At 52.1% G+C, this 25,810-nt stretch overlaps 1 protein-coding gene across 1 annotated transcript; it reads left to right on the top strand.

Moving 5' to 3' along the window:
• The first annotated feature begins 21,935 nt into the window (after positions 1-21,935).
• Positions 21,936-24,496, top strand: CCL21 (C-C motif chemokine ligand 21). Its single transcript, XM_072360078.1, has 4 exons — positions 21,936-22,057; positions 22,607-22,727; positions 22,812-22,978; positions 23,181-24,496. Exons 1-3 carry the CDS (start codon positions 21,991-21,993, stop codon positions 22,957-22,959), a joined length of 336 nt encoding a protein of 111 aa, XP_072216179.1. The 5' UTR covers positions 21,936-21,990; the 3' UTR covers positions 22,960-22,978; positions 23,181-24,496.
• The last annotated feature ends 1,314 nt before the right edge of the window (positions 24,497-25,810 follow it).

Genomic DNA, 25,810 nt, shown 5'->3' with positions numbered 1-25,810 from the left:
TGCTTGCCAGGGCAACGTGAAAATGTACAGTAAAGTATTTCTGTAAGACATCACTTAAAGTGCTAGCCTTTATTTTTAATGAGAAGACTTCAATTTCCATGCATTTTTCAGGGCAGGAAGCCTCGAGAAAGTCGCATAGTGAGGCTGATGATCCCTAAACCTGCAATTTATGTGACTGTTGTAATCTCCTCACAACCGTAACTGATGAATATGCATCATATCATTTCTATGCATGGCAGAAAGTAACCTACTTCTAGCCCCAGGCAGGCTCTGCAGGTCTGTCTGCTTCTTCTTGCATATCTGTACCAGTGGGAATGCTATGGGATTTGGAGCAAACTGGGGTAGCTGCAGAAAAGACCTACATCCAGACTTGGTCTGTGGTTAAAAACCATCCCCATCCATAAATCTCAGTGGTGAAAGTAGCATTGCTCCATTCCTGCCTCCCCTTAGGACACGTTTAATGAACAGTTTGAGGTGGGTGCCGGGAACCTTAGAGCCATCCCAGAGGCAGCCCTGAATTAAGATGGTGAAGCACCACTGGCACTGCTGATAGAAGTGGATGAATGGCCAAGCCATAATCTACTGAGTGTTAATGGGAGTCCGGGATTAAATCCTGGGAAGCATGGGAAAACGAGCCATCTGCTGTGGTTTCAAGTTCCCTGTGGTTGTTCTAGAGGGGACTGGTCTGTGAGAATGTGGGGAGACAACATGGGTACCCAGGAGAGTCAGTGCTTCACATGCAACAGCCGTAGACAATGTCCCTGTCTGACCAGGTGCTGGAATCAGCTTTCTTGGATGGCATGCCCCAGGGCTCAGCACAGCAGCACCTTGAGAGCAATGACAGCAAATAGGGTTAATGTCATTTGGCCGAACACAGAACGTGATTCATGGGCAATGGGCTGTAACAAAGCCCCTAGAGGATAGCCCAGGGAAAGCCACATTGGAGCTGGCATTGTGGACAGGATTAGCAAGTGCTGAGGGAACGCTGACCAACTGGTAATAATAAAAAGTGTCAGAAGTCGGTGAATAAAGAAGGGATGTGTGCTGCTGTCCACTCCTGTAAGCAGCCACCATCAGACTGCATTGTGCACAACATCGTCCTTCTCTCAGATGGGTGGCTGCCTCAGAGGCCAAATAATCTTGTGCTCACGGAGGTCCCAGGGCTCCCAGACAAGCAGAGGAGCTGCAGAGCAGTCTCCACAGACCTGCACCTGCATGCAGCCACCTGCAAATGGGGGACTTCACCGGTGCACAGTGCACTCTGATACCCTCAGGTTATAAAGGGACAGAACTGATCCATATCCATGGAGTGACTGGGGGTTCTCACGAATTATCTGTGTTGGAGGCCGAGATAAGCCTCACTGGTAGAGACTGGCAGAAACATCGTATAGTGACCGGAGCCCCACAGGACAAGTTGCAGAGGCCATGGAAGGAAGAGGAGAGTCGAGCCAATTTGCAGAGGTAAAGGCTGTCCATCTGGCCCTAGACATTGCTGAGCGGGAGAGGTGGCCAGTGCTTTACCTCTATACTGAATTATGGATGGTGGCCAATGCCTTATGGGGGTGGCTGCAGCAATGGGAACAAAACAACTGGCAGCGGAAGGGTAAACCTGTTTGGGCCGCTGAACTATGGAAGGACATCGCTGCCCAAACAAAGAATATGGCCATGAAGGTGCATCATGTAGATGCCCACGTGCCCAGGAGTCGAGCAACGGAGGAACAACAAAATAACCACCAAGTAGATCAAGCAGCCAGAATTGAGGTGGCCCAGACAGACCTGGATTGGCAGAATAAGGGAGAGTTACTCCTAGCTCAGTGGGCCCATGAGACCTTGGGCCATCAAGGTAGTGATGCAACACATAAGTGGGCCAGAGACCGAGGGGTGGACATAACTATGGATGCTATTGTGCAGACTATCCATGTCTGTGACACCTGTGCCATGATCAAACAGGCCAAGAGAACTGTTTTTGCACAGGGACCTGGATGCACTTGGTGGGTGATGCAGAAGGATGGGGATGTTCAATGTGTGCCACGGGGGAATGTGATGCTGGGGGAGTGCAGCCTGTGATTCCATGTGTGTATATATGTATATGTATATGTATGTATGTGCACATGTAATGCATGTTAATTACTGTTCTGTTTGTATGTTGATAAATGTTAAGCATGTAGCGATGTTATGATGTAGCGATGTGGAATGAGGGGTGGAATGTTATGGTTTTGTAATTTGGTTGGTGTTGCTGTTCCACATCAGAACATCACGTGGGATAATGGGAGTTAAGGGGACAAGTTTTTCCTTTTTTCTTCTTTTCTGTGGACTGCCTTAAATGGGCATGTGGGGAGGTCAGGAATGGGGTGGGGGTTTTTCGCCTGGTTCCCTGTGAGGAGACAGCGTGGTTGGAGCTTCCTGCCTCCCACTGCCCATCGGTGAGATTGGGGCTTGGTTTTCTCCTTGTTGAAACTCTCTCGTTGTTGTTTAGTGTTATTGGGTTTATTAAACTGCCGTTCGTTCTCCGACAAACACCATCCAAAAGATGCTGGGGGTCTGCCACTCCTCTCATGTAACTAGTGATAGGATCAGAGGGAATGGCTTCCAGTTGTGCCAGGGTAGATTCAGTCTGGATGTTAGGGAATTCTCTTTAGGATAAGAAAAGATCCTTTCTGTTAGGATATTCCTTCTCCGATAGACTGGTCAGTCACTGGAATGGGCTGTCCAGAGAGGTGGTGCAGACATTGGCCCCAGAGGTGTTCAAGGATTATTTAAACACTGTGTTGAGGTACGTGGTTTAGTGGGGACTGTTGGTGGCAGGAGAACAGTTGGACTGGATGATCTTGTAGATCTTTATCAGCCTTGGTGATTCTATGATTCTCTAAGAACTCCTTAAGAGCAGCCCTGCAGAGAAGGAGTCCAGAGGAGGGCCCTAGGATGATCATGGGGCTGGAGCACCTCTCCTGTGAAAAAGGGTTGAGAGAACTGAGCTTTTTGAGTGTGGAGAAGAGAAGCCTCTGGGGAGAACTCCTTGTGGCCCTCCAGTACTTGAAGGGAGCGTATAAACAGGAGGGGGAGTGCCTGTTACGAGGGTTGATAGTGATAGGGCAAGGGGGAATGGCTTTAAACTGAGGGGGGGGAGGTTTAGGTGAGATGTTAGGGGGAAATTTTTCACACAGAGGGTGGTGACGCACTGGAACAGGTTGCCCAAGGAGGTTGTGGATGCCCCATCCCTGGAGGCATTCAAGGCCTGGCTGGATGTGGCTCTGGGCAGCCTGGTCTGGTGGTTGGAGACCCTGCACATAGCAGGGGGTTGAAACCAGATGGTCTTTGAGGTTCTTTTCAACCCAGACCATTCAATGATTCTACAATTCTGTGGTTTCATGTTTCTATGGTTCTGTGAGTCTTTGATCCCTGAGTGGGCTCTGCTGGTGCGTGACAGAGGATGGGATATACTCACTTAAAGCCATGCTCTTTGGCACAGCTGTCGGTGAGCTTATTTCAGAAATGAGTCCTGCTTGACTGAACTCTTTCTAGGGTGCCGTGTGCCCAGGATAGTGCTTTGGATGGTGGCATGGAGCATGGGATACGTTTCTAGCCATCCTTGGTTTGGGGTAGTGTGATATAATCAACGTGCCAGAAGGAGACAGAGATGGCTCACAGTTACAGTCCCAGGCAAAGCAGTTTAGGCCCAGGGAAGATTCATTTATTACCAGCTAATAATGCAATAGGATAGCAAGAAGAAAAAGCAGACTAAAAGCACTTTGCTTCTTTACCCTGTGTCTCACTCAGGTATCTGAAGGGAAGATGGCAGCTGCTCACCACAAGGATGGTGCTGGTTCCCAGGCTGGCGCACGCTTTCACCTGATGCACAAGCTACAATTTTTTGAAGCATTTTTTCATTATCCTCAGGTTTATTTGTAACTTCTCCCACCAGCACACAGCGGGCAAGCACTGACTGGCTTCCATGTGGGCTGCGGGGCTGTGACCTCACAGAGGTGTCCCCACCCAAAGCATTGTGACCTCAGAGCTGAATGTTGGATGACAGTGAGCAGCACTCTGCCTCTCTCAGTGCGGTTGTGACCGGCTTTGAGCGATGGTTGACAACAGCTCTTTCCTTTTCTTTATGGACCTTTTTTTCCTGTGTGGCCTGTTCTTGGTCGCCAGGGTCCTTATGCTTGGCACCCTGTGTCTCCTACAGGTAGGGGAGTTTGAAGATGGGGTTATATGGGGCTGTGGGACTCAGGGCTGTGGGATTTGGAACCGACTGCACCGGTTGCTTCCCAGAGCCTCACTGTGTCATGTTCATGTGCCCGCAGGCTGGCAGGCAATGCTTGCGACTGAGGAGATGGTGGCAGCGAGGAGCAGCACCGGAGTCAGGTGAGTCTCCCGTGGGTCAGTGCCAAGCCCCGGCCTTGTCCTGATTCACGCCAGGCAGGGATGGGCCCATGGGAGAACCCCAGCCCTGGACTGGGAACTGGCACACTGCAGGTCGGCCAGATGGGACAAGGCTGTCCCTGGTGCCCCATCCTGCTGTGGCTCAGGCCCCCTCCCTTTTACAGATGCTGAGACACAGACGCGTAGGCCAAAGTGCTGCTACTCCAGCCGCGACCGTTGCAGCAAGGTGGACCGGAAGCTGCCGCAGCTGGTGCTGTCAGCACTGCCTAAGCGTGTGAGCATTCCAGGCTCTGACTTTTGGGATGCTGCCTGGAGGTACCTGGTGAAGCTGGTGAAGCCGGGTAGCATGTCCTGCTTCAGATTCACCAGTGCCCAGACTGAAAACAAGCGTGGAACATCAGTTCCAAAGTCAGGTGAGTCTTTTGTGGGTCATCCCCCATCTGCATGATTGCCCTGATGTGCGCTAGGCCCATGGGAGGAGCCCAACCCTGGAGCAGGACCTCGCATGCTGCAGGTTGGGCCAACGGCATTCCCATCCTGCTGTGGCTCAGATCCCCTCCCTGCTTTGCAGGTGCCAACAGACAGACGTGTGGGCGACGGTGCTGCTGCCCCAGATGCAACTGCTGCAGCAGAGCTAACCAGAAGCTGCAGCAGCTGGTGCTGTCAGCACTGCCTAAGCACGTGGGCACTCTGGGCCCTGACTTCTGGAATGCTGCCTGGAGGGACCTGGTGAAGCTGGTGAAGCAGGGTAGCCTGTCCTGCTGCAGATTCACCAATGCCCAGACTAAAAACAGGCGTGGAACATCAGTTCCAAAGTCAGGTGAGTCTTTTGTGGGTCATCCCCCATCTGCATGATTGCCCTGATGTGCGCTAGGCCCATGGGAAGAGCCCAACCCTGGAGCAGGACCTCGCATGCTGCAGGTTGGGCCAACGGCATTCCCACCCTGCTGTGGCTCAGGCCCCCTCTCTCTGCTTTGCAGGTGCCAACAGACAGACGTGTGGGCGACGGTGCTGCTGCCCCAGAGTCAACCGCTGCAGCAGAGCTAACCAGGAGCTGCAGCAGCTGGTGCTGTCAGCACTGCCTAAGCACGTGGGCACTCTGGGCCCTGACTTCTGGGATGCTGCCTGGAGGGATCTGGCGGCGATGGTGAAGAGTGCCCAGACAAAGCACCAAGGTGGCAAGGCAGCCAGCAGAGCAAAAGGTCCCACCAAGGTCTCCTTGCCCGGCTGGTCACCAGTAGAGGAGTGCATTGTGCGTGAGAACATCCTCCTCCCAGATGGACGGCTGCCTCAGAGGCCGGATAATCTCGAGCCCCTTCCAGAGTGGGCCATAAATCCTCCAGGCCTTCGCAGCATCAAGAAAGAGTTTCCTGGACAAACACCATCCAGAAGACGCACAGGGAGACCGAGTTGTCTCTCTGAAACGGAACAACACTTGCAGTTCCAGAAAGAGGGCAGGCCATTCAGGGTTGAAAGCAGAGCTTCCTCGGTGGGAAAAAGAGAAAAGCACAGAGCATGTGACTTCTCTACCCAGACACGGTCAGAGTACTACACTCCTAGGATGGGCAGTGGCAGGGAAATGAGAAGAGCTGATGAGCTGCGTGCTGGGACCTGCCCCTGTTGCAGACGGCCACCACAGCGGGGGAGAATTGTACGTGAGAACATCATGCCAACAGAGGAGGCTGTACATTGGTGGGAGCACAAAATCCTGTGGGCTTGATCATCCACGCGTGCACCAGTAGTGCTCTAAGTGCACAGCACAGTGAGACCAGCAGCAACAGCACCTTCACGTCTGACTACTGAATATGACTGCAGAAGTGCAACCAGCCAGCATCTGAGCTCTGCCCGCAGTGAGAGAAGTGCAGCGCAGGCAGGCTGCATGGCAGCTGGTGCTCCCTGCAGCCCCTGGGACAGATTGTCAAGGATCCCAGGCAGGCAGGGGAGCCACAGAGCAGCCCCCGCAGACCTGCACCTGCATGCAGCCACCTGCGAGTGGGGGACTTCATCGAGCAACCCAGGAACAACATTGGTGGGACAGCAAGGACCAGGAACCTTCTGCATTGTCTGAGTGCCCCCACGTGCTTTGGGGGGCCTGTAAGACAGCGGTAAAAAAGAAATGCAGGGAAGCCAGACCAGCAGAGGACGCACTGTGTGAGAACATCCTTATCCTAGAGACCAGCAGTAACAGCACCTACATGCCTGGCTACTGGAGATGACTGCAGAAGTGCAGCCAGCCAGCATCTGAGCTCTGCCCTCAGTGAGAGAAGTGCAGCGCAGGCAGGCAGGCTGCCTGTGAAGGGCTGGCACTCGTGGCAGCTGGTGCTCCCTGCAGCCCCTGGGACAGATGGTCAGGGCTCCCAGGCAGGCAGGGGAGCCACAGAGCAGCCCCCGCAGACCTGCACCTGCATGCAGCCACCTGCAAATGGGGGACTTCACCAGTGCACAGTGCACTCTGATACCCTCAGGTTATAAAGGGACTGATCCATATCCATGGAGTGACTGGGGGTTCTCACGAATTATCTGTGTTGGAGGCCGAGATAAGCCTCACTGGTAGAGACTGGCAGAAACATCGTATAGTGACTGGAGCCCCACAGGACAAGTTGCAGAGGCCACGGAAGGAAGAGGAGAGTCGAGCCAATTTGCAGAGGTAAAGGCTGTCCATCTGGCCCTAGACATTGCTGAGCGGGAGAGATGGCCAGTGCTTTACCTCTATACTGACTCATGGATGGTGGCCAATGCCTTATGGGGGTGGCTGCAGCAATGGGAACAAAACAACTGGCAGCGGAAGGGTAAACCTGTTTGGGCTGCTTAACTATGGAAGGACACTGCTGCCTGAACAAAGAATATGGCCCTAAAGGTGCGTCATGTAGACGCCCATGTGCCCAAGAGTTGAGCGACGGAGGAACAACAAAATAACCACCAAGTAGAATTTCAAAAATTATCTGTGTTGGAGGCTGAGATAATCCTCACCGGTAGAGACTGGCAGAAACATCGTATGGTGACTGGCCAGGGGACTCCTTGCATACTTGGGACAGACTACCTAAAAAGGGGACATTTCAAGGACCCCAAGGGATACCAATGGGCTTTTGGAATAGCTGCTATAGATACAGACAACATTAAGCAGCTGTCTGATAGGCCAGCAGAACGCCTGGCCTATCAGAGGACCCGCGTGCTGTGGGGTTACTGCAGGTGGAAGAACAGCGGGTATCGATTGCCATGAAAACAGTACACAGACGACACACCAAGCCACAGATGCCACATGGAGTAAATGGATTTCATTAATTACACAGCGGGCCCAGATGGGGAACCTCAGCCGCCCAGGAATCCTAGAGGTGATCATGGACAGGCCTGAAGGTAAAAAGTTTGGAACACCACCGGCAAAAGAGTTGTCACGCGCCAAAGAGGCCCCACCATACAATGAACTTCCGGAAGACGAAAAGAAGTTTGCCCTGTTCACTGATGGATCGTGCCGCATTGTTGGGAAACATCGCAGATGGAAGGCTGCTGTGTGGAGCCCTACACGACACGGTGCAGAGGCCACGGAAGGAAGAGGAGAGTCGAGCCAATTTGCAGAGGTAAAGGCTGTCCAGCTGGCTCTCGGGGGCCTGTAAGACAATTGGATCAAAGAGAAATGCTGGGAAGCCAGAGCAGCACAGCATGAAAAAGCTGCACCAGCACATGGAGTTGCTCCCCAGCCATGCCAGGAAAGAGGTGCAGGGCTCCAAAGCAGATAGAGGCACCAAAAAGCAGCGTCATGGGATCTACTCCTGCTTGCTGCCACCAGTGCAGGTGACAAGGTTGTGTGGCAGCCAGCATGGTCCCTCTGAGTGGCTACGTGGCTGGTAGGAGGTGGCCCTGCAGGTTCCCACACATCCCAACGTGAATACAAGGCAGCAGCACAGGCAGCACCAACAGCTTCAGTGCTGGCACTGGAGGACAATGGCTGCCATGCCAACATCACCAGTGCAGGAAGTGTGGAGAGACCCGGCCCCATATGCTCTGCCAGGTTTCCTGCTCAGGCATCTGCATCCCCTTGGGCACAAGGCATCCTTCACACACTTCAGCCACACAGAGAGATGAAATCTATTGGCTCCAAGGGGCAAGGAAGGGGTTATAAAATTACATTGAGGAGGCATCTGCATAGCTCTCAACAGGGCTCCAGCCTGCAGTTCTCCAGGAGATGTGAGAAGCTGATGTGATGGCTCCCTCTGGCTGTAGGCTCTGCGAGTGAATCTGTAGAAAATGCATCCTGTAGTTGCTCCATTCCTGCAGTCATCAGAAGAGTTGGAGAATCTGTTTCTTTTCCACATCTACATAAATTCCGCTGCACTTCTTTGTCCTTGGAGTTTTGGGCAATGCAGAAACAAGGAGTTGGTACTGATCTGATCATCACCCAGAGATTCTTAGGGAACAGATGAGCTGGTGGATCCTCATTTCAAGCCAGCCTAAGCAATAGCTTTAGCAATGCATTTGTGTTGTGAAAAGGCAGAGGGACTCAGTTCTTTCCTTTTGACCTCTAGATGGGCTGGGGGAGAGGGTGATTATTCTCCACTTCTCAACACTCAGTACACCAGATCTGGGCACTGTATCCAGTAATCTCCTGAGTAATCAGGAGGGAGTTCAGCAGGAACCACTGAGACACGGGCTGGAGTTAATGCCAGCTGATGAGAGACTGGAGAGTTGGGCTTGTTCAGCTTTGAAAAGAGATGGTTCTGGAGGACTTAAGAGGAGCCCCTAACAGCTGTGAGATTATTAAGAAGATGGAATCAGGCTTTTAATGGAGGTGCACTGCAGGAGGAACAGGCTAACTTTGAGGGTATTCCCTAAGTTTCCCACTGGGAGAGGGGCCCAGAGAGGTTGTAGGATCTCTGACCTTGAAAGTTTTCAAGACTCAGGTGTGCAGAATGCTGAGCAGCCTGGTTTGATGCCATCACTGCCAAAGCTTTGTGAAGAAGATTGGACTAGAGACCTCCTGAGGTCCTCACCAGCCTGGATGGGATTGTGAATCTATTAAAGGAGCGGGAATCTTAAAATCATAGAATCACAAAGTTGGAAAGGACCTACAGGATCATCTAGTCCAACCATCCTCCAGACACCACCTGAACACTGCCAAGGACAGCGACTCCACCACCTTCCTGGTCAAAGAAGAAGAAACAGGAGAAGTCAGTAGCAGCAAATGGTTTCAACACAAAGGACTGTCATGGTTTTGTAATGTTGCTGTCAGTATTCCACATCGTAACATCATGTGCAGTATGGATCATTAAAAGGTTCATACTCCAGTTCCACGGAATAACAACGTCCCGAATACTCAGCTCACAGAGAAAACTACGTATCCCAGAGGACTTCACGACCAGAGACAAGTCACAGGAGGAGGACATATGTAATCTTGCTCCCAGGTGGAGTTTTCTCTCTCTCGGACTCTCAGAGAGTGGAAGCGTTCCAGCTGTGTCACCTAGAGTTCACAGTCGGCCTCTTGGTTTTCGGGAACTGACTCTCTCTGTTTGTTCAATTCATTAGCCTCAATCATATTGTGATATATTGTGTTATCTTGTATTCCAATATTGTATTTAATAAAATAAGTTTTCTTCCTTATATTGCTGCTTCTGTTCTCTTTTCTTATTCCCCTTTTTCCTTTCCCTTTCGGGCCGGGGGTCCTACAGGGTGGCTGCCCTTGTCACAAGCACAGGTAAATCTATGTAACCCATGACAAGGAGCCTGAAAGATGAATGAGGAAAAGCTGGAGAAAATGACTGCCTGCTCTGCCCCCAGTACTTGGTCTGAGTCTGTGGGAATGCTGGTCGTAGCAACGGCCCACCTGAGGCACAGGGCTCTGGGTCTGGTAAAGATTAGTGGAACGCACAGCCTGGGATGTCAGAAACACTCAGATAAATAAATCAGCATTTCCTTCCATATTCAGACCCGTCCCAGTATTTTCTTCTGCCAGTTCCAAAAGAAAGAGTAAATAAATAGAGCTGTTTGGAAAAGCATCTGTAAATGCTATGATCTGGCACAGTCATGAGCTATGGGAAAGACTGTGAGAAGGGGGCTGCTGCCAGGTCTGGATGAGCTGACAAAGCATGCATGGGAAGGCCACCAAGCACCTCAGCCTCCTGGTGTGGAGAAGCCCCCTCATCTGCAGCAAGTACAGCCTCATCCCACAGCCCTGAGGAACAGTTCCTGGTCCCTCTCATCCCTGAGCATTTTGCTATGCTCTGTGCGGCCTGGCTTGGAAGCATGTGAAGGAGCATGTGTGCAACTTTTCAGTGCACACAGTGATATTCTGACAGTGCCACTGCAGCCACAGTTTTACTCCAGGAGGACACAACCACTCCAGGGCTTCTGTGATAATGAATCAGGAGGTGCCAGTACAACCTGTACAATCAGTGCAGTTTCCCTCTGCGCAAAGACCACTGCCACTACATCACAAAGTTGAGAAATCTAGTGTAGGTACTCTCCCCTTGCTCCTTTTATCTTCACTTGCACCTCACCTGTGGACAGTTATTCACCCAGATAATGTCTCATCACATCCCTGAGATTTGCTAGGATGTTTTTGTCCTCCTAAAGCAGAAACATTCACCCTCTTGTCATGGTTAAAGATGAGGACACGGTCGGTGCTGCAGGTTCCTTGGGTCCCCTGATCTGTACAGGGTTCCCAGTGATCCTCTGGCAGCTCTCCTGGATGGAAAGCCCCTGTTTTTATGCCACCTGCCTTTCAGGAAAATGTTTATTTTCCCAAACAACAACAGAGGAAAACTGAAATTACTTTTCCTATTTCCCCCCCCAAGTTGTGCTCCTCATTGAAAGTAATTAAATTATTTGTCTCTAAAATCTCCCCTCTGGAGGTCTCATCAGTGTTTCTGGTTTAACTGACTTTGGGTTTTGTGGTCAGCATATCCTGTTTGCATTATCAACAGAAGCCTGAAGTTGTCATGGCTGGGAGGCCACACTGTTCTGGAGAAGGGATGGATGAGATTTACTCTCGCCAAGGTGCTCAGATAGGACAGCCAGCAGGCTCCTGCACCCAGCCCTTTCAGATCACTGCTTTCAGGGCTGTTGCTGGCCTTGCTCACTCTACATCCTGCCAAAAGCTAGCCGTGCTTTTGAGCTTTGTGCTTTCCTGCAGTATGAGCATTGCACTTCACCTTCAACACCATGTGCTGGCAGGGAACAAGGTGCTGGCACATCTGTAGTGATGCCAAATGTCTGCAGCCATATAAGCCTGCTGGTAAATCCCCCTGCTTGTGCTGAGCTGATAGCGGGGTGGGTGAGGGGCCTTGTGGAAGGGAAGGGGAGAACAGATCATCATGTGCTGCGTGACTGGAGCTGAAGCAAGTTTGGTCAGGTCTTTTTGCTGCACAGTACGTAGTCTGTGTGCTCCGCTCCTTTCCTTTTGTTGACACATCTGGCAGGAGCCACCATATGTTCCCAAGTCTCATGAGCATCAGGGCAGTTCCAGCCTCCTGCCATGCTCTTGCAGGCAGACTGTCCTGGAAAATGTCTTCCTTGCCTCAGTAGCAGCAGTACTAGCAGGAGCCTTCCCACCATGCTCAGAGGGAAGATCACATTTCAGCCACAATCCCCTCTTAGAATCTTAAGATCTGTCTTCTCTCTCAGCTCTTCCTCACACCCACCCATCAAGTGGGGACTTGATACTGAACTTCTGGGAAGGGTCAGTTTGTCAACTGTCCATCACACACTACAGTCAACCAGGGCCCCCTTCTGTTCTAGCACAACCAGCTGCAACATGCTTCCTTAATATGGGGACAAACATGGGGCTGCAGATGGGTTGGGGGTTCAAAGCAATCCCTCAAGAGGGTGGATGACCTGTTTACTCTGACAGGGCTTGCTTAGTGGGTGGCTGTGGAAACCTCAGCACACAGCTGGACAGATGTGGGGTGGCTTATCTGTCATGTCTCCTGGCTGTGAGAGATTGAAGGCTGCAAAATCTGGAGTCAATCTGCTTGTGCACAGTTCTGGTCAGCAGCTACTGCTTGCAGCTGAGAACATGAGGGTCTAATGGGAATGATTTTGGTCTTCCTTCTGCTTGGGTTGGCCACGCAGCCTGACTGCAAGCCTTCTGAGCAGACAAGGGACAATGGGATCCAGCCTCTGTGCTGGGATGCATCATGGACTTTTCTCACCCTTGCTGCCACCATGAACTTCCCTTCAAGGGTCCTGTGTCCATTAGTCCTGGGATTTGCAGTGTCTCTAAGCCAGTAACTGGAAATGGCTGGGATGTGTTAGAACTGAGCTTTACTGGGAATTCCCTGCATGCATGCCATAGGTTTGTTAGCCCCTGTGCTTTTGTGCAGGACTGCTGTCTGTAAAAGCTATTTGCAGAAGTAGTCTGGAGCTGTTTGCAAACCTTCCAGGCTGGGTCTTTGCTTTAATCTTTGTGATTAGCTTAAATAGAACACAACAGCTGGTAAGCCTGGGAAGTGGGACAAACACATTTGAAATCCAAAGCTTCCCAGAAGTTGCATCATATTGAGTTCAGTATTGACAGACTGGAAGGACAGCTTTTTATGGGGACATCCTCAGAGCAGAAGAAGGGAGTGGGCTTGAATGGAAGCTTGTGGTGTGCATATTCCAGCAGCCAGGGCCAGGCAGGAGAGCGTGATGTGGTGAGGATGGAGGAAGGTGTGGGTGCCATATTTTCTTTTGGCTCTTGTTCCACCAGGACTCTTCTAAAACTGAGTTGAAGGCTGGAGAAACCACTGACCTGCCCTCTGCAAGCCACAGATAACAGTGAGATGGCTGTGAGGGTGAGGAGCTGATCCACTTTTTGTGCCAGGAACTTGGTGTGGCTCCAGCTGCATGTCCCCATCTACAGCTTTCTGCACCCTGCTCTTCCCAGGCAGCTTGGGGCCAGCTCACTGGGACCTCCCTTGAACAAGGAATGACTCATGTCCAGGATTTGCCCTTGTCATGGTTCTTGGGCATGCATCTCCCGTTGCACCTGAGAGCTCCCAGTAGTTTTAGGAAGAGTGACAACCACACAGATTAATTCAGTCTGTAAACCTTTGCTGCAGGGCAGCCAGTAGTCACGGCTCCTCCTGAGCACATAGTTGAAACCTATGTGTGAATGGACACTGTACGTAGCTTCAGGGAAGTCTTTGAAGGGAGATCTGGGTCTGCAGTCTCCAATGAGCATCACTTACCCCAAGGAAAGGTCTTCTAATCATTAGCTTAGTGTATATAAAGTGCCTATTTCAGCAAAGTGTGCTGAGCCCAAGAAGCAGCCAAGTCTTGGGACAGCGGGGATTTCCAAAAGATTTAGTAAAAAATGTTATAATAATATTTGACAAGGGTATAGGGATGAACCAGAAAGATGATGCACATGTCTGGTGGACCACTTAGTTACTAGCACATCCCCATGCTGGAGGACATGATAAAGTGTTTTTCAATAAGACAGTGTTTTTTTTCCCAAAATCTCTATTTGACTAAGGAGCTTGCAAGGCAGATAACATCGGGTGGGAATGGAGAGCAGCTTGACCTCCAAGAGCTGTTTGGATGTTTAGAGTTCTCCTTATCTTTGCAGTACTATAGCCAAAGTGGATGTGTGTGATCCTGGCTCAATGCAGAGCTCAGCAGCTCGGCAGCAGGAGTTGTCTAATTCCCTGTGACAGTGGAGAAACTGTGAACTCCATCAGGTTCCAGAAGAGCTACCCAGGCAACTAAGTCACAGCCGATGATTGGGAGGTTGGGTTTCCCCCAGGCTGAGGCTTACATGACAGTTTGGTGGTCCTGCTCCCAGGAGAAGGAGCACACACCAAAGGCAAAGAGAGCAGGAGCATCTTTGGAAATTTCGACACTGAAATGGTACAGTCCTCTGCTGTTGGCTTGAACATCTTCCCATCTCGCTCCAATGAGGCCGTTGTTTTGCAATGCTGGCAACTCTCAGAGAGACCTTCGGGACTGGAGCAGAGCCCTGCACAGATGGGAATTAGGGCCATGGCCCTTGTGGTCTTCCTGGGGGTGCAAAATCCCCCTCGTAATTGCAAACACAGTCAATTACTGTTGGGCTACGTGGGGCACGATCTGGTCTGAATCTAATCTGGGCAGCCCCGAGCTCCTCCGGACATCTGCAACAAGCGGGGTAAGCTCTGCTGCCAAGACTTTGGGATGGAACCCACTTGAAGAGGTAGGAGTGGAACCTCTGGACCCCAGTATACTACAAGAGGGAGCTGGACCTCCAGAGCTGGACTGCAAGGCTCCCTGGGTACGTGCAGAACCACTCTGCAGCATAGACTCTGGAGGCAGATCTGCTCTGAGTGCACAGGGATGCCAACTCTAGCAGGTGTCTGTCTTCCACAACTACCCCGGTTGTGCTAGAATCATCTTAAGGTCTCCACTACTCTCTGCAAAGGAAAAAGGCTGTCCTAAGCTATGCTGAACTGTTCTCTAATGAGAGGGAGACGTGAAGAGGCAACTGCCAGAGCACAGGGAAAACAAGATTTGGAGCTGAGGCTCTACTTAACGCACCCCAGCCGGCCAGTGAGCATCTGAGTCCTTTGCCTCAGCGGGTGGCTGCAGGCAGTGTCCAATGGTCTGGAAGCAGTGTGGGGCTGGAAATTCCCTTTGGGAATGGGGATCAGGCAGGATGGCTGTTTACAGCGAGGGAGCAGCAGGGAAGAGCTACAGGGCCAGGCGCCGAGAGACCTCCCGGCAGCATCCGCCTGCCAAAGCTTTGGAGACACGTCACGTGGATGGAGACAAGACTGACCAACTCGCTGGGTTAGAGGAGCACTGAGGGTGTTTCTTGTTTTCTGCGGAAACTGGATGCTGTAAATATGGGAGAGTTCAACACTGCAGTCACTTAGGAACAAACCATTGGCCATGGCCTACCGCAGTTATGGAGAACTACGTGCAGGTCTTTTGTTTCTTTTCAGGCTCTGCAGCTGTGAGCCAGTATCTATGTCTGACAAGTACCACTGTAGGACAAAATTGGTGGAACACAAAGTATTTGGGTGCCTGTGAAGGCTGCATACCAACGTGCTGCCGCATTAGAGACACCTATTATTGCTTTCCAGTGCCATAAGGGGAGATTCTGTCTTGGTTACACCATACCTCTTTAAAAATCTTTTTTGTAAGTCCTTCTGTCCTTTTCTCAATACCTTATCCTTTTTCCTTCTGAAAGGCTGACACCAAAATGGACTGTGCCAACAGCAGTCTGCTGATATGCACATGCATAAACATACATCACTTCCAAAGCCCGGAGTGTGATTCCCTGACAGTAGCTCCAGCCATGAGTTTTGTGAGTACAGCTTATTTTGGCTGCTGAAACTACTGAAATTGAGCATTCTGGTGTGCAGGAGGGCTATCTGGTTTATGCTTACACCAGAGTGGTTGGCCTGATCGATCACATCTGTGAGCTCAGTCAATGATAGTTTGTGGCCTGAGATCAGACAGGACAAACATACCCATTTCTTCTGTCCTTCGTGTCTATCAAATAAAGCTCCCCTAGCTGTGGCCTTTCAGTCTCAGCAGCAGCCTGGTTCTTCCCAGCACAAAGCAGCTGGATGATTCTCCCAGTGCTAAGATGGGTGCTGCCACTGCAAGGTCTCAGGGGGCTTTGGCAGGCGGATGCTGCTGGGAGGTCTCTTGGCACCTGGTTCTGTAGCTCTTCCCTGCATTGTAAATAGCCATCCTGCTAGACCCCCAACCCCAAAGGGATTTTCCAGCCCCACGCTGCTCCCAGCCCATTGGACACCATCTGCAGCCACCCGCTGAACCAAGAGGCTTGGATGCTCGCCGGCTGGATGGAGCATCTCAAGCAGAGTCCCAGCCCCAGACAATGTTTACCCCACACTTTTCCCCTCTGCCTCCTTTGGAGGCCAATTTGGAGACCAAGCCATATGGCCAGTCCAGCCTTCCCAGATCTTTGGTGTATCTGAGCTATTTCACCTCTGTACATATCTGTGAGGAAGTTGATCTTCATCATACAATTGGTACAGAGAACCCCTTGATGTTGCTCCTGGCTGCCAAAATGACTCTCAGGTCACCACTTGTACCTTCAAGCATCGTCTCATAAAACCAGCTGCTGTCGGCTTTTGATGTCTCCATGGCTCTGCTCGTATTAGTCCTAATGACTAGCCATGTTTAGAATCTGAACTCATAACTTCTTCCTATTGCTTAATTGTATCCGGGCAGAAGAGACCTGTGCACTGTGGAACAGAGCTCTCAGAGCACCCCCAAACATTTCCTCTCTATTCAGCAGCTGTTTCCACACAACGTCTGGTGCCAGCTCTGTCTGTCTGAAGGCATTCATGGTACACAAAGCTGCCACTCCACCAGCCCATGCCCAATGCAATGCTTCACAGCTCCTCATTCCATGGGCTTCATCTTCTGTCTCTTGGCTCTCCCTCCATCTCCAGACATTTGCATTTTCTGCTATTGGGCTGCTGCTTCCCTGTTTGGTGCCGAGCTGTGAGCAGAGCTGAAGCACATCCAGTTCCCAGCTTACACGCCGCTCTAACATCTTCTACAAACCCTTCAAAGCCTTCTTGGTGTTTTGCTTCATTTCCCTTCGGCAGCCTCTAATTTCTTCCCCCCCCTCCCCTTCCTGCCAAGCTTGCTGCATGTGCCAGATCCTGTCTGCTATACATTCTCTCTGGCCGAGCCCTTTGGGGCTAAATTCATGCCAGGGGCAGTGCAGGGCAGCTTGGCAGATGGTAGGTGTCTGTGGCACGGCTCTGCCTGTTTTGAAACCCAGCATCCAACATCCCTCAGCACAGAGCCATGAAATGGAGGAGGACTCGTTTCCTTTCTGACAGCGCTCAGCCGTCTCTTTCCCCAGCAGTTTCCCTAAACCTCTTTGAATTCAAGCACTATGCAGGCTGCATTGGGATGGTGCCTCTGTGCGTCCCTGCTCACAGCCCAGCCCAAACCTTTCTGACTTCCTGGCTTGGTTGTCACATGCCTGGCCCATTGCCTGGGGGATTTATGACTTTTACCTCTCTGTTTTCCACAACAGCTGGACTGGTACCAGCAATTTCCACTACGTTTTACACTGCAGCAAAAGAAACTGCAGGAATTCTGAATCAAGCCCTGCCGTGCTGCTTGATGGGAGAGGAGCTGAACCCGTGCTTGGTGACGGGGCTGAGGACTGAGTGAGAGGGTTGCTCATTTTGGAGGGTTATGAAAACACCAATTGCCCCCACTCTTCTGTGCAGCACTCACTTCTTTCTCTCCAAGAGCGGGAACATCTCACTGTGTCCACTCCCCAGCACAAACTGTGCCACTCCAAGGATGTCTCCACTGTGCCACTGAGGGACCAGCATCACCCCTTCCAGCAAAAGCTGAGTGTGCTGGTGCCATGGTGACATATGTACAAGTTCACACCAGCCTGAACCCAGAAGATCCCATGTACTGGGCTTTGCGTGGCCAGGAGAGTGTCAGCACCATCCCAATTTTTCCTTGTTGGAGGGGGTAACAAAAGGCAGCCAGCCCAGCCTATTGCTTTTGGATTGCGTGGGGGGGAGCACTACGAGCAGTGCTGCACACCGTGCAGAGGATGAAGAAGAGAACATCCACGCTGACCACTCACTCAGGTCCCTCTCACTGCAGTCAGTACCGTTTCACCCCATGCACATTTTTCTGCACATTTTTTTTCTGTGCATTTTGCATTATTTGCTCCCAGAGCTGCTTAACATCTCCATGGGCGCATGAGTGAGCAAGGGGTTAACTCCTACCATGACTTTCAGCTGGGAAAATGCCTTTCTTCGGGATCAGAGGGTCCGGGGTACACGGGGCACAACTCTCTCTGTCCAAGGACACCAAAGCCCTGCAGCTCCAGTACCCGTTTATAGGGAGGAGAGTTCTGGGTTGCGCTTCCCAGCACGCTGCGCTCACCCTGCTCTTCCCATCAGCCCTGCTGCACGCTGAGGATAGGGAGGCAGCCGGCGCGTGTGCTGCTGGCTTCCAGCAATTCTTTTCCTGCTTCCTAAGGATGCCATGGATCACGTTTCTATATGGTGTGGGCTGGCAGGCGGCCCACTCCCCTTCCCAGTGGTGGGGGCTTTCCAGGCTGGGCTCAGCGAGGTGCCTCAGTGGCTTTCTCCTGGGAACTGGGGGCTCTGCGGGAAGGAATTTGCTGGTCAGCGGGTTGAGTGAAGCCGAGCGACCCTGTTCCTGTTAGCAGTGACTTTAATTTGGACGCAGCATCCAAAAGGATTTGGAAATTCCCACCCCCCAGCCTGGGTCTCCTGGATGCCCTCAGCCCATGCATGCAGCTGAGGAGCCTCTGTGGCTGGTCCTGAGTGAGCTGAGGAGCAGACCCCACTGTCCAGTCATGCACAGGGTGCTCGGAGCAGAGCTGGGGTAGCAGAGAAGCTCTGGGGGCTCTCCTGACATGGGGAGTGAGATGCCAAACTGCAATACAAATGCAAGCCAGGGGAGCAATTCGTAAGCAGATCTGAGACTCTGGCGCTGGGGTGAGGGGTGCAAACACACGGGGCATTTGAGATGCTGATGAGTGAGTCCTGCAAGCTGCTGAGGTGGTTTCAGGGCTTAGAAAAGTCTCGCAAACAAGATAGCTGTGGTCCCTGACTGTTTTTGCCTATAGGTCCTGTGGGTCATTGCACAGGAATCTCTCCCCTCTTCCTGCAGACAGGGGTACATGGAGGGCTGGAGCTACCCAAACCCATGGTGCTGCAGCATCCAAGGGTATTTTCCAGCACTTCAGAAAGGCACCCTGCCTGGTTGTATTCTTCTCTGTGTACCTATCTCTACCTCTGTTTCTGAGCTGTGGTGGCTACAGGAGCCCAAATTGATGAGCAATTGGCTAATGGGGATACATGCAAGAAACTGTGCCTGGCCAGAGCAGGGCAGTGCTGCACCTGGAGTCTGCTGGTGTTGGAGAGCCCTTAAAAAGCCTTTCCTCCATCTCCCAGAATTTAGACCTGCCTCATGACCCCCTGCAGACAGGGATGCTCATCCTTATTTCCCTCCCTGCCAGAAATCACAGAATCACAGAATTGTAGGGGTTGGAAGGGACCTCTAGAGATCATCGAGTCCAACCCCCCTGCCAAAGCAGGCTCCCTACACCACGTCGCACAGGTAGGTGTCCAGGCGGGTCTTGAATATCTCCAGAGAAGGAGACTCCACCACCTCCCTGGGCAGCCTGTTCCAGTGCTCCGTCACCCTCACTGTAAAGAAGTTCTTGCGCACATTCGTGCGGAACTTCCTATGCTGGAGTTTCAGCCCATTGCCCCTAGTCCTGTCCCCACGCACTACTGAAAAGAGACCAGCCTCGTCACTATGGCTCCCACACCTCAGGTATTTATAAACCTGGATCAAGTCCCCTCTCAGCCTTCTTTTCTCAAGGCTAAACAGACCCAGTTCCCTAAGTCTCTTATGTCTTGCTTTCATCCTGGGCATGGGGGGTATGGGACAGAGCAAAGCATATGAGGTGAACTGGGGCTTTTGGAGAGGGAGGCAGTAGTGGAAGTGGGCCCCCCTACCCAGGTTACTTGTGGCTCTGCACACTGCCTAGCCTGTGCCCACAGCCAGAGCATGCTGCTGGGTACCCCTGCCCTGAGCTCGTGCCCTTCCAAAACAACTTTCCTGGCAGGAATAGAGTGAAGGTTCGCTCAGACATCTGCTTTTTTTGTGATGCATATTTCAGTGACCAGAAATTGATAAAAGTGATGCCTGTAAAGGAAGCACGTGCCCTGACCTTGCTCAGCAGCTCAGACCGTGTTTGGGGCTAGCCAGAGGATGCTACTACAGTGGCTTGAAAACAAAAAAGCAAGGGACTTTCCAGGAGCAGACAGAGCTGGGACCAGGAAAGGAATTCAACGGGGCTCTGTGCAGTTTTTTAGAGCTCTCCTGGGGTAACTGACTTATTCTAGGGGCAAGCAGTAGCACCTCTCCCCTCCCTTCGCATCACTCACCTTCACATCATATGGGTGCCAGGACAAGCCTAATCAAGATGGATGGCAAGGGAGGGAGGGAAGGAAGAGTGATCTTGCACGTGGATCTGTGGTGGGACAGAGACACTCTGACTGTCCCAGATGTGCAAGGCCAGGGCATTCCCCATGGTGCCCAGAGATGCCACTGATGCATTGGGGTTGGAGAGACACCTGATGGCATCTGGGGATCTACTCTGCCCGGCACCCTGTGGAGATGCACCCACAGTCAATCTGCTGCTGCCCGTGGATCATTGCCCCCTCCCTGCAGAGAGCTCAGGCATCTTATCAGTGCTCTGTTCTCTACTTGGACTTTGTTCTCCCCTCGGGTTACTCATTGCCATCGATAACTGATAATGAGGGTCTTTATCAGGATCTGCTTTAAACTTCTGAAGCTTCACCAGCAGCACACTGGGGCTCAAGCAGCAGGACTGAGGAAGGAGCTCAGACCCCCCTTACAACTGGAGAACCCACAAGAGCACTGGAGGCACAACATGGTCAGCAGAGGCTGGGCTGGATCAGGAGGGTCTGTAACGAAGAGGGGTGACAAAGGGGCTCCTTGCTGGTGGGGGCTGTCCAGAGGGCTGAAGAGATGGTGGGACCCAACTCTTCTCAGAGGGACCCTGAGGCTGGGTGAGAGGCAGCAGTACAGGATGCACCCAGGGAAATTCCAATTAAACAGAGGGGAAAATGTTTTCAACATGAGAACATTTCGAGTGTTGGAACAGGTTGCCCAGACTGTTGTGAAATCTTCATCTTTAGTCGTGAAATCTTCATTCTCACTCTCTTTTCCAGTCTGTGGCATGGTGGCTGAGCCCTCCCTTTGGGTTTTGCCACTGCAGTTGGGCTCCCTCAGAATCTTGCCACGTATGCCCAGCATGTCGTGCTGCAGAGCTCACCCTCTCCTACCTGAGGGACAGTGCATTGGACCGCAGGAGGATCTCACCAGCCTTCTCCCTCACCTGGTTGAGTTCCCTGCTCAGCCCTGACCCGCACAATATGGCGATACAAAGAGGATGCAGACACTCTGTCTCTTCACATATGCAGAGGCGGCCCAAGCTGTGCTATCTCCCCCAGCCCTATTTGCATCTTGGACCTTGTGCATCCCAATATTAGAGATGTAATCAAAAGTTTTGGGGGCCCCTCATAGTAGCATCGGGGAGGAGCTGAGAGAGTTTGTATGTGGGGTTATGTTCAGCTCCTTCTCACCTACATCAGGGGAATGTCTTGGCTTGGGAGCAAAGCACAGGTTGGGGGAGCAGAAGATTCCCTCCTTGGTTTCTCTGATGACTTGGCCACCCTCCAGGGTCGCTGCCTGGGGAGCCAGCAGGCAAGTAACAGCAGTTGGGGGCAGGCAGCGGCAGGTTGTGGGATGGGGTAGGAAACAGGAGCTCAAAAATCACCTGGACGTGCTGGGGGCTGCATCTCCGGTGTGCCCCCCGTGTGGCACCCTGTGCTGTGCTCTGCTGTGCTGGGCTGGGCAGCCAGGAACAAGACAGAACGGGTCTGTAAAGGGGGGCTCGCTGCTTACGGGAAACTTCCACCCTCCATCTCCTCCATCATACAGCCTCAAGTGGGCTGACTGCCAGGGGGACTGAAAACGAAAGCAAAGCAACTGCAGATAAATTGGAGCAGCTGAGGCTCGGGACAGCAGTGCGTGTCCTGCTGCTCAGCATTGCGAGGCTCAGCACCCACCATGGCCCTGCGCGTCCTGCTGCCTCTGCTCCTGCTGGCGGTTGCTCTCCTGCTCCACCAGGCTGAAGGTGAGGGCTGCAGGCGAACGTGGGGCAGGAGTCAGGATTAGGGTTGGGGCTCTGCACAGAGTGCTGTGGCCCTGAGAGCACAGGGTGATGGTGTAGTGTAGGTGGGGTGTTTGGGTGTCAGGGTGGGGTGGCAGCACTCCAAGCTTGGGGGCAAAGCAGGAAAATGAGGTCCTGTTGCAAAGAGCCCATCCCTGCCTCAGTTTCCCCCCAGTAGCAGCAGTGCAGGGGTGACATGCGAGTCACATACCCCTGCAGCAGGGTAATGGGGGGCAGAGTTCCCACCCTCATTTTGGTGCCCCAGCATCATTCCCCTGCATTGCTCAGGGGAAGAGGTAGAAGAGGTTGGATGGGAGGAAGGTGGTTTTAGTTTGCCTTTAGATTTTCCCAGGTCTGATCTGTTAGGAATAATCAAAAATCAATGTGAAACAATCACAGCATCACTCCCAGGAGCACTGCCAAGCAATCCCCTCACACTGTGCTCCCCTGGGGTGGGAAGATGCTTTGGCTCAATGGGGGACCAAAATCTCACGTGCCCTCCCTGTCCCACAGGAGTGAACAATCCGGCCTCAGACTGCTGCCTGAAGACCAGCCAGAAGACCATCCCCATCAAGTTGGTGAAGTCCTACAGCATCCAGGGCCCCGAGTCGGGATGCGTGTTGCATGCTGTTGTGTAAGTACTCCGTTGTGGTCTGAGCCCTCCCTCCCTGTATGCTCCCTCTGATTCCACAGCAAACCCCTCTGCCCATACTCCCAGGTTTACCACCAAGAAGAACGTGAAAATCTGCTGCTCTCCTACTGACCCCGCTGTCCAGAAGCTGATCAAGAACCTGAAGAACCTGAAGAACGGCAGAAGAAACCCTTCCCAGGGCAAACCCAAGAGGCAGAACAGGAAACAGGTCTAAGCCAGGCCTGGAGAGGCAGGTGAGCGGCAGCTGGGAGATGGAGGGAATTGCAAGGTGGGGGAGGGATGGCAAGGATGCTGTCCCACATTGCAAATCCACCCTCTTAGCAACCAGCTCCTGGGGATGAAGCTGGTGGCAGAAATGGTTGGGGACACTGCCCCACAGCCGCAGGTTGGGGGGTGCTGAGACGCTCACTCTCTTCTTGCCCTCCTCTCCCCTAGGACAAACACTTTCCCCACTGACCACCGAACAGCAATGGACACCTGCAGCTCACTCACCTTCCAGCACTGGGGCAAGAGGGGACTGTGCTCTGCCCCATGTTTCCCTCCTCACTGCTGGCACCCCCTCTCCCCAGCAGGGAGCTGAGCCCTAGCAGTGAGCACCTTCGCCATGGTGGGGGGGTTCCTGCAAAGCACCTGGTGGGATGGCAGCTTTATTTGGGGATATTATACATTTGTATTTATATTAAAGACTGCTTTACACAGAGGGCTCTGCTTTACAACCTGAAGGGCTCTGCTTGCTGCTTCACAGAGCACCCTTTATGCTGCAGACTGGCTTTTCTGGAAGATGGCTCTAATTTTTATACCAAATAAATGATGGCTGCAGTTCATTCTCCTCTAGTCCTCTTGCTCCTTTCCAGCTTGCAAGCAGTGGTGCCCAGGCAGGTTACTGCCTCCCACAAACACCCACAGCAGCTAAGAGCAGCATGGGGACTGCAGGTTCTGCTTCAGTGCTGGGCTGGGGCTCACCTTTGGCTTTTACAACAAGCTGCTGCAGTATCACTTTTAGGAAGATAGGATTTTTTTTCCCAAATATCCTTTGATTTATTTTTTTATTTTTATTTTTAAATTTTTTTTTAGGTATAAAATTGCAATGAAGCCAAAGCAAAGTTTTCATCTTAGTGCAATTTTACTGCTTTGTCCTCACTTGTTTTTGCTGTATTCAGAGATTCAGACATTATTAAGCAAACCGCTTTGCTTTCAGGAATGATAAAAGAAACTCTCTTAGCCTTTCTTCTCCAAAATGAAATGTGTGCATGGTGGAAATGGTGCACGGGAGGCTCTGCAGGTGCAGGAATAGAAGGATCTGCAGAATTCATTGCAGAGACGACGAGCAGCTCTTTCAAACCCCAAGCACACAGAAAGGGGGGGCTGCAAGCAGGTGGATGGACAGATCTCCTGTCTGCAGCTCCCTGCTGTGCTGAGGAAGGATGGAAAGTCCCTGCAAAAGCCACAGTGCCGTTTGCTCGTGGACTTCAGTCAGCAAGGGTCTATTAAGCCGTATGATTGCAGTAACAGGATTTGTGGGGCTTAACAGTTTCAGCATAGGAAGTGTGCTGGCTGGGGAACGCTTGTAGCTGAGTGCTTCTATTGCGTACATTTATATGGCTGATTGCTTTATCCACCGGGCGTTGAGGTGTATTCTTTTAAGACTGTAAAGAAACTGTGAAGAACCCGATACCGACCCTGGGTGCTGAGCCGGCCCAGTGCCACAGTGCGGCTGTCCGGGCTCCAGGCAGGATGCAAGGCAATAAAACATATCCTTCAAACACCAGCACAGTCCTCCTGGTGCTCGCGATGGTCTTCGGGAAGACTGGAAAGGGAGGGGAAGATGGGTTAGGGTGGAAGGCTGAACTGCATGTCATCCCTGCAGCCATGACTTCGACTCAGAGCAGTGCTCCTGCTGCTCTGTGGGGTGTTAAAGGAGTTATTAATGGGTCTGTGATCTGCTTTGGACATATGCCATTGTCATGTGCAGGCATCTGTCTGGAGCTGACATGGGGCTGCTGCAGGCACACAGCGGGGATGGCCTTCTGCAGGGGTGGCTCTTGTGCTGGCTGCAACAGGGAAAATGATTGCAAAACACCCCGGCGGGGAGGGCTGGCCAACTATGTCTGCAACCACAAAGGGCAAAGTGGGAGGAAATGGGTGGAGCTGGCCAGTGCACGAAGTGTAGCTTCTCTTCCCTGCGGTGATAGATGTGTGTGGCTTTGGTCCCTTCTAGTGTGAGATGGGCATTGGGCTAAGACAGGTGAAAACCATGGCCCTACAGGTGTCCTGTAGTGATTTACCCTAAAAGAAGAGCTTGCGGCAAAGCTGTAAGTGGACACAGATACCCAGACAGCAAGGCATACATGAGCACAAACACAGCCTGCACGTGCCCCATGCCTGCACACACATGGGCATTTGCATGCCATCTTCACAGCAAAACAGCGTTACAGAGGAAAACAAGGTGAAAAATGTAGCAGAAACCTCAGATGGGAGCAGACCAAAAAACTGCTGTCATACATGGCAGGTGTGATGGCACCAGGGAGCACTCCAAGGATGCTCTCTGAGCAAAAGGCTGGAGTAACAGCACTAGGCTGGGGGGGATTTCCAGGAGCTGGGCCACCCTGGAGCAGACAGGATTAGGTGACAAGAAGTAAGTAGCCAAGCAAGAGAGAAACCACAACCTGCAGCCAAAAGAAGGGAAGTCCTGAATGTGGGCCAAATGATCAGCTCAGCAATTACCCGGCACAGACGTGGCTCCTGGCAGCACAGCGTGCTGGGCTGGGATGCTGGGCTGAGCTCCAGTGATGCTCACCTGGGGACACATGCCCAGGGTTCAACCCTCCATGCTGCACTGCTAACAGCACATAGGAGCATGCACACTGCAGCTCTGCAGATTGGAGCTTCTGGGGCTACATGGGCACTAGAAGGGCGGTGATGTCCCAGACTGCAGTGTGTAGGCATGCCCTGCAGGAGAGTGGTTTGCTCTGGACCTTGTTTCCCTCTGTGGTAGAAACAGGAGAAGGCTCTGGGTTGCTAAGTGAGAGATATCCTTATGGAGAGCCAGCGTTTTCAACCACACC

Source organism: Excalfactoria chinensis, chromosome Z (assembly GCF_039878825.1).
Source record: "Excalfactoria chinensis isolate bCotChi1 chromosome Z, bCotChi1.hap2, whole genome shotgun sequence".
Classification (NCBI taxonomy): domain Eukaryota; kingdom Metazoa; phylum Chordata; class Aves; order Galliformes; family Phasianidae; genus Excalfactoria; species Excalfactoria chinensis.
The sequence above is the reverse complement of the archived record's forward strand: the minus strand, read 5'-3'. Positions and strand labels throughout refer to the sequence as shown.